The sequence below is a fragment of the Petaurus breviceps genome, unplaced genomic scaffold (assembly GCF_028583685.1).
Source record: "Petaurus breviceps papuanus isolate PSGF00001 unplaced genomic scaffold, PetGlider_PUasm1.0 90925, whole genome shotgun sequence".
Classification (NCBI taxonomy): Eukaryota; Metazoa; Chordata; class Mammalia; order Diprotodontia; family Petauridae; genus Petaurus; species Petaurus breviceps.
In genome coordinates this window covers 5,082,855-5,095,647 of record NW_027187380.1, presented here as the reverse complement: position 1 = coordinate 5,095,647, position 12,793 = coordinate 5,082,855, and the positions used below count along the sequence as shown (strand labels likewise).

The 12,793-nt window shown below is 41.6% G+C and overlaps 1 protein-coding gene across 1 annotated transcript; it reads right to left on the bottom strand.

Annotated features, from left to right (window-relative positions):
- Positions 1-5,428: 5,428 nt before the first annotated feature.
- Positions 5,429-7,696, bottom strand: HEXIM1 (HEXIM P-TEFb complex subunit 1). Its single transcript, XM_069076178.1, has one exon. It carries the CDS (start codon positions 6,897-6,899, stop codon positions 5,826-5,828), a length of 1,074 nt encoding a protein of 357 aa, XP_068932279.1. The 5' UTR covers positions 6,900-7,696; the 3' UTR covers positions 5,429-5,825.
- Positions 7,697-12,793: the final 5,097 nt, after the last annotated feature.

Sequence of the window (12,793 nt, the reverse complement as noted above, 5' to 3'; positions counted from 1 at the left end):
CTTCCATAGTTCAGTCCAACATTGGTGTTAGATAGTAATTGCCATTAAATCCTGTGGATAATACCCTTTATAGTTAGGTCCTGTAATCCTGTGGCTACATATAAAGACAATATATTGATCATTGGCAAGAAGATTGGATTTTTTTTTCAGCAGAAGTCCTCTAAAGCATCAAGATGAGTAGTAAAGAACAATTTGGTTCCAAACACTTAGTATTTCTTTGTTGTATATTTGCTTTTCTTTTGATTACTTTTGTCCTTGTCTCCCAAGCCCCCTCATCCATAAAATTGTTCAAAGGCTTTGTGGTTTTAATAAGTACTGATGACTTTCCTCACACCCCACACTAATGGATTTGGAACCATCTTGCTTTTCTTCCAACCCCAAAATGAGGTTCCAGGGTTGATTAGGATTTTCAGTGTTGTCTATTAAAAGCAGACTTCCAAAGTAGTTTTTATTGACTACTCTGACCTGTTGTGGATGGAAAAAGTTCTAGTGAACAAGTAGTGTTGTCTTCATTAGTTTTACTCAAATGAAAGTGTTTGGAGCACTGTCTTAAAGACACTTTATATTTAAAGTAGTATATTTTATGCTCACTTCAGACCCAGAACTTTTTAACACCACACATTGAACTAGATAAAAATTCTCTCCTGAATTTTTGCCTCCTTTCCCCTCATTTTTAAACCAAATGTTGCCATTGGTACTTTCTCTCTAGAGGGAATGGTCATATGGATTTTGTGGAAATTCAGGTTTATTAGAAAATGATGATTATTCCTGTTGGTGCCCACTGAAGGTCCTTGCTGTAACATTTACCACAATCAAACCCTTCTTTGGGGGGAAAAATGCTATTCAAGAGCAAATTGTCATACCTAAAATTAATGATGTGTCAAAATGTTTTCTACCATGAACAGAATGGAATGGTCAGCTCTCCAGGTATCAGCACAGCTGACCAAGATTGAATTGGCTGCCTTCTAGACCAGGGTTCTAAATCTTTTTTTATGTCATGGACCATTTGGCAGTCAGGTGAAATCTACAGACTCCTCAGAATAATGTGCTTTTTTAAAGTTCACAATTGAAGGAAATGCTAAATTTCAGTTAGAGCTTAGTGAAGATATATCTTGTTCATCTAAGTTCACAGATCCCCAAAATCAGTGGATTCCAGTTTAAGAGCCCCTATCCTATACAATCTATTCTGCCAGATGTTCTGTTGTTTTATGTGTCCTATTTTAAGGAAACCAAAACTTACCGCAAATCTGATTAAATGTGGCCAACTGGCTGTGAATTTTTCCAATCCTTTTGATATACCCTACTTTTCCCTCTCCCCCACCTTTTTGATTTTTTAAATAACCTTTCAGGGAAAGAATATTTGAAAAATCTTCTGTTCTGAAAATGAAAGGCCTAAACCCAGAAGGTACTGAGAGAGTAAATGTTTTCTAGTAGCATGCCAGGATCCCTTTTCAAATTCTGATAGTAATGATAATACTTCCTTTAAAAACTATGAACACCATAGAAGGTGAAAACATTTGTTTCATTAGTTTCTGACATGCTTATGGCATAGGTAACCATTTGACAGTGAAACTTAGAATGGTTAAGTGGTATAGTCAGGACTACACCTGGTCAGAAAAGACTCCTTACAATGAACAATTTGATACCTTTTTGGACTTGAAATCAGTCATTTCCAAGCCCACCCTTCTTTGAACTCTATCTTGTGACAGAAAAACAAATATCAGATGCAAATGACAGTCTGGCAATGTATATAATATTCAGTTCTAGTCATTTCTTCTGTGATAGTGGAGGGATGTTTTGTTTTCCATTGTATTTTTCCATTACTTAAGAGTTAAGTTCCTTTAAGAGATCTTGCCATTTGCAGGGAATATTTTTAGTTCTCTTTATTTCAGTCTATTAGTTCATATAAATCTTCTCACATTTCTCTGACATCCTTGTCATTTTTTTTTTACTACACAAGATTCTATTATCTTTGTATTCCATAGTATTTTTCAGTCATTCACCAGTTAAGGGCCATTTCCTTTGCTACCATCAAAAATTCTATGTATATTTTGGTATGTGCCCCAAAAGTCATTGCAATTTTAAGCTCTAATAGTTTAAAACTGCACTGACTTTTGGGACATCTGTATGTTGCATTTTTTTTTCTGTCTGACTTTCATTGGTATATTCCCAGTAATGGCCAAAGGGTTTGGACAGTTTAGTCACTTTTCTTGCATAATTCCAAACTGGAATCCAGAATAGTTGAACTAATACTGCACTCTCCTACCACAGTACTCCATCAACAATGCATCTGTACCTGTCATTCTCTCCACTGGTTCTCAACTTTTATTTTTCCAGTAAATATTATATGAGGTGGAATCTCAGATATTTAAATTTTCATTTCTCAGCTATTCGTTATTTCGAGCATGTTTTCAGATGGTTATTTATAATAATTTGATTTTTCATATTCTTTTAACGCTTCTAGGGGAATGGCTCTTAGGACCTTCTATATTTTGGATATGATACTCTTACCATTATTCTTCCCCTTTAAGAACAACCAGTATGCTTCACATAACCAAATGAAACTTAGAACTCAAAACAACTTATAAAGTGGGTAAGATGCAAAGAGAATCTGTTTGAATTACAGCCAGGCCCAGAATTGCATGGCTTAGTTCAGAAGTGGAAATCAGAATTATACCAAGGAGTGACAGTAACTGAGTACTCTAGAGTACAGCTTAGCCAAACCTTAGATATTCCTTGCCTTGTTTAGTAGTCACCAAAAAGTTAAATGATCCTTTTCTAATATGCAGTAGTTCTCAAGCTTCTTAGTTTGAGGACCCCTTTACGCTCTTAAAAATTCTTGAGGATCCCAAAGAGCTTTTATGTGAGTGTTACATCGATTGATGTTTATAGAAACTAAAACAATTTTAAAATAGTAATTTAAAGTAACCTATTGCATGTTAACATTTTATGAAAAATAACTCACAAAATTAGAAAATGATATTCATTCTTTTGCATATTTTTACAAATCTCAATGCCTGGCTTAATAGAAGACATTTGAATTCTCTTATCTGCTTCTCCGATCTGTTATAATACTGTTTTTGTTAAAGTATATGAAGAAAATTTAACCTCAAGCTGGAAAAGGGAGTATTTTAATAGGCAAATAGTCTTAAGAAAAGTTTTGACCATTCTCCTGAAAGGGTCTCTCAGGGATCCCCAGGAATCATAGTCCTTGGACTATACTTTTGAGATCCACTGTGCTAAGGGAAGGGAAAAAATCTGGAATTTCTAGCACTTAAGATATGTCCCATTGATCGGTTTTGCCAAAGGAAAAATGGCAAGGGGTTGCTGTTATTAATTAGAATGAATTTGAGGATCATATGTAGATTTATCAGTGCAATCTCCTATTAGAACAGATAATTAAGTTGGCAAATTGTCTCCCTGTCAAGAATGCTATAAGCAGTTAAATGTTTTATATAACCCCTACCCTTCTTGTAGAAAGTTATGGTACTTGTATCTTGGATAGGGGAAATTAAAAGTCATAATACAGAACAATTTTAAGGTTGAATTTCCTATCTGTAAAATAAGGGCATTCCAAAAGCAAAATTCACAAGGGAGATTGCATGACTCAGGAAAAATCAGTCATTCAAAAGTTATTTGGAGTGATGGGTAAAACTACTTTAAAAAATAACAGCTAGATTTCTGCCAAAAGTTGACCATAGGATTTCTTTATTATGAGTAATACATTTATATAAGTTCTTTCCAAGATTCCTTAAGACTTCATTCTTCCAGTGACAAAATAAGATCCAAACAACCTGCCTTTTTTCTATGTATAAGCCCTATGACCAAAGGTTAACTGCTAACACTCAAACTTTTACCAAAAAAACCCTACTACTTTGTATGCAAAGCCAGAGGGCAGTGTTGTCATTCTGCCATCACAGAACAGTTTGCTGGTGCTGCTGTATGATGTCATGTTAGAATTGAAAACGCGAAAACTATTTACCAAAATAAAGCTTTAATATCATTTAGTCCAAAGGAAGAACTGATAATACATATTTCCAGTGGAACATCTGTCAGAATGAGGCCAGCCCAGCATGTAGTAGAATGTCTTGTCTAACTGACCAGTTGTAATTTCCCTGGATTTCTCTTTTATCCTAAAGATAGATTTTGGTATTTTATTTTCACCCTCCAAATTTTCCCCTTGTTGCATAATAAAGGATGTTCCAGTCAGGATATAGTTTAGGGTCTTTCCCTCTGTTAACCTGCAAAATCCTTTTAATCAGAACTATCAAGGAGTGAAGTATCTTGATAGATTTTTCTCTTCGGTTTCACTGGTATATATATGAATTGGAAACCATTTAACAGACAAGTTAGACATAACATTTAAAATGGCTACCATTTTATAAGGGTTTAGATTGGCTGCGATTTTTTTTTGAACCATTTACCAACGAAGGGTATGGAGAGTTATGTTCATGTTCCCTTGAGTCGTTATGCGGTAGAAATTACCTTGCCACTGATCATCATCCTGAGAAATAAGAGCAGGGTAGTTGAAATATCAACTGCTAGTGCACTCTCCTGGGAATCAAGATAATACCTCTACTGTGAGCATTTAAGATTTGTCACAGCCTTCCTTAAGGATTTAAGCACCTTTACTCTGGATTCACAGGGATTCAAAAGAAATAATGGTTTGCCTGGAATTGGGGAAAGGTAGGTAATCCATAAACCTGTCGTTTCTGCACAGTAAGCAGCTACCCAGTTGAACAATTAAGTTCTTGGAATTCCAAAATAGCCATTCCCTCTTTTAAATGCAATTTTCCCTCTACAAAAAAGAGGAGCAGCCCAAGTTTATCTAGTTTAACCATAGCCAGCACTTAAAAAAACAAAAAGGTTTACCAACAACCACTTCCAGAACTCCATTCAGCCTCACAGGAGGGTGTAAGATTGCTGAAAACCAACTTGGACCAATGAAATTGGGGTTGTCAGTTGTTCACTCTAGCTAACTGCCAAATTTTGTTTACATGTTTGTCAGGTTTTTTGAATGGCTATTAGGAAAAAGAGTTAAGTTTCAGGCTCTGGAATTATAAACATGCAAAACCTTGCTGCCACCTCCTGCTGCCCTAAACATTTTGCAGTTTCCTTTCCAACAGCACAGAAAATAAAAATACCAAGGCACTAGAAAGCAAGCACAGATTTAACATCGCAGTATTCTGCCTGTTATGTATTGAACATTTAAAATATACTAAAAAGGGAAATATATATATATATATATATATATATTATATGTGTTGGATAACCTCCCATTAAGGCTGTATAATAGTTTCTGGTTTTTGCATAACTGACCAAATATGCCTTTTTTAAACACCCCAGGATTAACACAAAATAAATACAAAAAATATTCTCTCCCGGAGAATATTGTTTTGGTATTTCTAGAAATCACACTGAAACTATGTTACATTTATAAATATTAAATTTATTGTAACTATAGAATGGATTTAATGGTTTTCTGATTTGGCCACCTTACAACTCTCTGTTTTAAGGGTTTTTCTTTTTTGTTAAAACAGAAAAATGCATTATAATTTGAGTCAAATTTACTTACATCCAAAAAATACACATTCATCTCTTCTAAAAAGGAGAACAAGAAAAGCAACCCTTCAGATTCACATAATTAAAGAACAGGAAAAAAAAACCACTACATTATAGCTAAAATTTTAAAACAATACAAAGTCATGGGGTTTTTTCTTTTTTGATTATGTCATAAAAAGGTTCACTGTCATATACACATGTATATAATGTTACATTCCATCACCGTAAAAAGTCCCTTTTTTCCCCTCCCCCAAAAAGTTTGACTAGTCTCCAAACTTGGAAAGAGGCGCTCTCTCCTGCTGTCTGTGCAGTTCATTCTCTTTCAGCAACTGGAGATTCTCGGCTTTTAACCTATCCAACTCCAACTCTAGTTCTCTTACCCGGGAGTCCTCCCCAAACTTCTTGCTCTCCAACCGCAGCCGGTTGTTCTCGTCCTCCATCCTGGAGAGACACTTCTCCAGCTCCATATATTCTTTGATCAATTCCTGCTTGCTCATGTTCTGGAGGCTCTCCGCATGGTACCGTTCATAGGTCTCGGAGAAGTCCCTCTGGAGAAACTCACTTCCGTCTCCCCCCATCCCATCACTGCCCCCATCCTCCTCCCCTGCCTCCTCCAAGAAGTCTTCATCACTCGTATCGTCCGACTTGGCCACCGCCCGCTTGGAGTAGAGCCCGGTTTTGAGGTCCGGCTCCTCCTGATCGTGGTCATCCATCAGGAACTGGGTGGTATTGTAGGGGGCAACAGGCTGGCCTTTGGCGAACATCTCGGCTCGAACCCGGGATGCCCGCTGGCTCTGCTTCTCGTCAAACTTCTTTTTCTCCTCCCAGGTCAGCTTGTAGTAAGGCTTCCAGTGCCGCTTCTTCTTAGAAGGCCGTCTCCGGTGCTTCTTCTTCCCCAGCTGTTTTTGCTGTTGCTGCTGCCGCCAGGCTTCCTCCTCCTCCACCACAGGAACTCCAAACTTGTCGCCCCCATAACCTTGGCACGACTGCGGAGGCTGGGCTCCGGGCCTTTGCCCCTCACCCAACGGCGGAGCAGCAGCAGTAGCCCCGACAGCTGTCAGATTGTCGAGGTTCTGGCCCTTCTCGCCCCCCTCTGGGCAGCCGGGGTCTAGGCAAGCCAAAGTCGCCCTGGGAGGGGAGGCTGGGGCTAGGTTCCCTCCTCCCTCCTCTTTCCCAAGGATCTCATCAAGTTCAGGAGAAGCTCTCGATTGCCACCTACAGTCCTCCCCGGGGGGTTCAGTATAACGCTCCGCTCTGCCCATAGCACCTGTACAGTTGGAAGAAGTTTGAGAAGTCTGTTGCTGCTGCTGACACTGGGACAGAAATGGCTCGGCCATGACTGGACGGAGTCCTCTTCTGGAAGGGTTGGAAGTAATTTTTTATAGCCACAAAGTCCTTTCCTTTCTCTTTTAAAAGAAAAAAAAGTCTTTTTTAAATGTCCCGCGGGTCTTCTCTTGAAAGCCGGCAGCACAGATGGACGGATGTCTTCTATCGTCAAGCCTTCCGCTTACAAACTCCACTCCAAACTTGGAAAGGGCGCTTCTGGGTCAGCAAAGGGTTAAGCACCCCCTAGATCGGCTGGCGGGACTCAAGGGCCGCAGCACCAAAAACAGTATGTATACGGGTGTGTTGGGGGAGGGCTCGCCTCAGGCCCTCCCCCCCACCCCAGAATTGGGGGCAAAGCCAGCGAGAGTAGCAGAAGCCGCAAGGTGAAAAGTCCAAAGGGTTAAAGAACCCAGCCCCGAAAGGGTTAATGCCACCAGATGACGCGCCTGCGAGGGCCTGGGTCCGTAAAGGGTTAAATCCCCTGCCGCAGAGCCCACAAGGGGTTAAAGTCCCAGGACCACTTCCGACCACTTCCTCCCACTTCCACGGGTGTCGCTCCGGCCCCTGCTTCCCCGCTCCCTGGCCCCGGCCGGAGCCTCAGTCGAGGACGGACAAACTCATCTCCCCCTTGGCTCGGCTCTCTGCTCTAAGCTCTCCTCCTCCTCCGCCTCCTCCTCCTTCCCCCCTCCCCCTTCCGACAGCACTGCTTCCGCCTCCTACTTTACTTTTTCCCCTCCCAACCTGCCTCCTTCACCTGCCAACTTCCAACTGCTGCCTCCCAGCTCTCTGTGCTGCCTTATATAAAGGAGCCAGCCCGCCCCGCCTCCGCGCAAGCGCACAGTAGGCTCTTCCGAGGCACGCCGGGACTCGTAGTCCACTGTCTCTCGGGACTAGCGTCCCCATGCGTTGGCCAGATCAGCCAATCGTCAGGCACGCGGGGGGTGCCTCCCAGCCCCGCCTCCTCGGCCGCCGGATCGGTACGACTGAAACGTGCACTGCTATAGGACACAGTGACCGAAATGAGCGGAGCGAGACTAGCCAATCTCAGGGAGATTAGGGAGGGTTCTGGACGGTACCATGGTGTTTCAAGAGTAGGAGAAGACTCGCTAGCTCCAAATGAGGCTTGTAGTGTAATTTTTCAAGGAAGATACATTTTAAAGGATATTGTCAAATATTTTCCTCAGTGAGACAATTCTGAGGCTCATCTATGTTCCTTGTACTAAAAGTAAAATGGTTCATTCCAAAAAATAGTCCCCGAGTATAATCGGTTTGTTGACCCCTACACAAAAAAGTATTAAGCCAGGAGAGGTAAGGATAAGCTCAGAATTCGTGTCCAAAAAAAGTCAGAGCCCGAGGGACTGCTAATGTTAGGTTAAAAAAAAAAAGTGAGGCTAGGAGCGCCATTTGCGGAAGAATACGTAAAACTCATGACTTTGAAACCCGGAAGAGGCGAAAGAAGACGTAAACAAATCAAGAAGAAACGTGTACCGGCTTAAAGGCATAGGGTAGCTGTTGCAGCCCAGCCTTGGCCTAGGCTGGAGTGGTGGATGTCGTTTCTTTGCCACGGGTTCGAGTCTCACGTCTTCATGTATTCTTCCGGAGGCCTACAGAAGTGTGGGAAAGGTTGCCGACCTGAGAGCCTTGGCCCAGGGTTCCAGGCTTGCGGGCGAGAGAGGAATTTTAGTTCGCTTCCGGTTCTAGCGCCATCTCTGGCTCTTTGCCTTCCAGAAACCTCTTCTGCGGTCCCCACCCCCATCCCCAGGGCCCGGGGCCCTGTTCCCGTGGAGTGGGGGGACCTTGACCGTAGAGAGGGATCTATAATTGGTCTAGAATTAGAGATTTGAGCCCCTTCCCCTCTCTGTGGCCCCCCGCCCCCTTCCAGGCGCAAAATCCATTCATCTCTAAACATTAATAAGCTTTGAGATGTTCCTAATAGGCCTTCAGTCCCCTTTTCCAGTCATGCTCCACTCCACTGCCCCTGGATTGTTTCTAAAACACTGGTATAAACTGGCCTGCCTCCCCCCCCCCCCCCCCCAAGCTGCTGTGGCTCCCTGTTGGTGCCTCTAGGATCAAATTTATTGAAATGGCATGCTTCTTTAGAGTAGGGATTGTTCTGTTCTTTGCCTGGTATACATTAGGTGCTTAATAAATGCATGACTGATCGATACAGAGGCCAGTTTCTACATTTTTTGCACCCTCCCCTGTTCTCTTAGGTCTCCAGTCGTGCAGCTTGCTGTCCCCCATTATCTGTAATACACCCCAAGTATTGAGTGCAGTGCCTGGCACACACTAAGAGCTTAATAATGCTACTTGATGACTGACTGACTTCTGCTCCTTCCAATCCCCAGCTTACTTCGAAGCTCAATCAAGTGCCACCTCTGAGGAGGTCTTTCCTGATCCCTCCCATTTGATAGAGCCTTCCCTCTCCCCATCACCCTTCCATCATTTTATGCCTCCTTGTTCAGTCGTGTCCAAGTCTTAGTGACCCTGTTTGAGGTTTTCTTAGCAAAGATACTAGAGTGGTTTGTGTTTCCTTTTCTAGTTCATTTTACAGATAAGGAAACTGAGGCAGAGTTAAATGACTTGCCCAGGGTCACACAGCCTTTGGGAGATTTGAACTCAAGGTTTCCTGACTCCTACACTATACCTACCACCTAGCTGCTCCTTCTTTGTTGTTCCCCACCCCAGACTGTAAGTTTCTTGAGGGCAGGAATTGTTTCCATTTTGTCTTTGACTCCCCAGTGACTAACAATATACTTATCACCAAATAGACAATTGATAGATGCTTGCTGATTGATCCCCTAGAAATTTGCCTGGGGCCAGGTACCTGGGTGAGAACTGAGCCTCCAGACATTAAGATATTTCCTTTCCTTAGCCCATCCGTGAAGGCTATAGTCTCCCTGTTACTAGATTGAATTCTTGGAGAAGGGTTAATGAATTTTGGATTGTCTAGTCTCTTGAGGGAATTGCAGGCAGGTCCTGTGGCTATGAATTTGGAGGCCTAGTTTCTGATTGCACCCTTCCAACTAAATGCCTTTTCTCTCTCTGAAGCTGTTTCATTCTTTGTAAAATGAGAGCCTTGAATTGTGGAAAGCTGTTTGGAACTATACATCCAAAAAAAAAAAACCCCAACAATTTAGCAGTCTGTAACCAGAATTCCCTTTGACCCACTGATATTCCTGTAAGGCGTAAGGAAAAAGGAAAAGGCCCAAAATGCACAAAAAGATAGCCACTCTTTTTTGTGGTGACAAATGAAATCCAAGGAAGTACCCATCCGTTAGAGAACAGCAGAACAAGTTACAGTATAGCAATGTGATGGAATACTCATCGCCATAAGAAACGATAAAGGGGGATGGTTTCAGAGAAAATTGGGAAGATTTGTATGAACCGATGAAGAGTGAAAGGAGCAGAATAATTTATAGAAAGGCAATAATATTGTAAAATCAAACAACTCTGAGAGACTTAGGAATTCTGATCAGGGTAATGACTAATCATGATTCAGAGAATTAATGATGAAACATGCCACCCACCTCCCGATAGAGAGATGAAGGGCTCAGAATGCAGAATTGAAATCTTTTTTGTCATTTCCAATATGAAATTTGTTTTGCTTGACTATACATATTTGTAACAGGGATCTTATTTTTTTGCTTTTTCATTAGGGAGGTATATGTGGATAAGGGCAGATTTTTGCTGATAGAAAAATAAATTTTAATAAAAAAAAAAACAGTATAGTCCCTGGCACGATGTAAGTATTTAAAATGCTTCTTACTGAGTTATTTCATTGAAGCCCCATCACAACTGTGAGAAAGATTCTACAGGTATTCTCACAGCCCATTTTGCAGAAACAGATGCTTACAAATGTTGACTTTTGCATTCTGACATTATGCCCAGTCAGCCCTGTCAGAATTTGATCTTTGAGGTCTTTAGGATGCCACATCTGGGACACCACCTTTTCAAAAGGCAGGACAATTCAATTGAAGTTATTTATTGAGCTGGGTGCCACTGGGGATACCAACTTGTATCTATCAGACTTACAATCTCTCCAAGGAGTTTATAGTCTTATGTTAAAACAAGCTGACTTTAGTTCCATTTTGGAATACCCTAGGTGAAGCTGTCCTTGAGGAGAGATTTAGACACATTGATGGAATTTGAAGAGGTCTGACCCAGCAAGGGAGAGAGGCCTAGATCCCCTGATTCTTTTAGGAAACATTCCTGGCCAGGGCTTGGAATTAATTAATAAAAACAAATAGTTATTTATTGAGTACCTACTATGTACCAGACCCTGTGAAAAGGACATTACAAATATTATCTCTTTTGTTCCTCACAGCAATCTGAGGAGATAGGTGCTGTTATTCCCCATTTTACAGATGGGGAAAGAGGTTAAGTGATTTGCCCAGGATCATATAGCTAGTAAGCGTCTGAGGGTGATTTGAACTCAAATCTTTCTGATTCCAGGCCAAGCACTCTGCTTCATCACCTAGCTGCCTCTAATTTGTTTAATTAAATGCCTCTCTCTGCAGACTTATATCTGCCAACTATCCTTGGTTCTACACATCATCCTTTATTCCTTTCTCCCTTCTCTACCCCAGCTGCTCTTCCAAATCCTCCCCATTCTTCCTTCTCTTTTGTGATGGATCCTTCCATATCCAGTTTCTGAGTTTTAGTCTTTCCATTCCCACTGTCTGATATCCAAGGGTAGGATATTAAGTAGCATAACAGATCCCTCTACCTCTAGTCTCCCATCCATCTTACACACATAAGCTAAAAAGTAATCTTTTCTTGAAATGCTGCTTTGCACATAGAGCTCCACCTTCCCCACCCTCAGCCAAGTCATAAAACCTCCTGGAGTCCCAGGCCCAGAGAACCCTGGCCTCCAAAATAGTAAGTCCTCACTGTGTATTGATGACAGATGATAAGTTTACAGGCTGAGCTACACAGCTCTGGGAGAGCAGACATCCTTAAATTAACATGAGGCAGCCTTGGAAACAGAATAACAAAAACAATCCCCAAACCTGGGTTTGAATCCTGCCCCTTGACACCTACTGGCTATGAGACCCAGGGCATGTCCCATAAGCTCTCAGTGCCCACTGACTCTCTGAGACTCAGTTATGGTGAGCAGCAGATCTGAATCCATTTCAATGGATCATAAATGAAGAAGTGGAAGGAGCCTCAGAGATCAACTCCCTGATTTTACGGAAGAAAAATAAATGAGGCCTAAAAGAAGAGAAAGGCCTTGTCTGAGGCCACATGGGTAATGGGAATCAGAAGTGGAATTTGAACCCAGGGCCTCTGATTCCATAATCAATACATTTTCCTATCAGTTCTCCAAGAAAGTCATAGGCCCAGATCCCTCTCTCCCCCCAAAAAAGTTTTTAACAGATGAGGAAATCGGAATATAGGTTGTGATTTGTCCAGGGTCACACAATCAATAGATGTCATTAGCAGGTTTGGGTTTTTTTTTGGGCGGGGTGAGGGGTTGTTTTGCTTTTTCCATTTTCAAGGCAGCTAGTAGGTTCAGTGATTAGAGCTCTGGTCCTATATTCAGGAAGACCTGACTGAGTTCACATCTGACCTTGGACACTGTATGATCCTGGGTAAGTCACTTAGTCTGCTTCAGTTTCCTCATCTGTAAAATGGGGATGATAATAATCATACTTATCTCCTAGGATTGTTGTGTGAGGATTAAATGAGCTAATAATTGTAAAGCTTTTAACACAGTGCCTTGGCACATAGGAGACACTATATCAATGTTAGTTATAATTAGCTATTTTTAATGACTTTGAACTTAGGTTTTCAGACTTCCAAAGTGATTGCTCTTTCTACTTAGATCTAACCACAAGAGTAGGCCTTTTGGAATTATACACTGTCTCTAAATTAGGATTTGTCAGAAGGGCTGAAGCAGAGG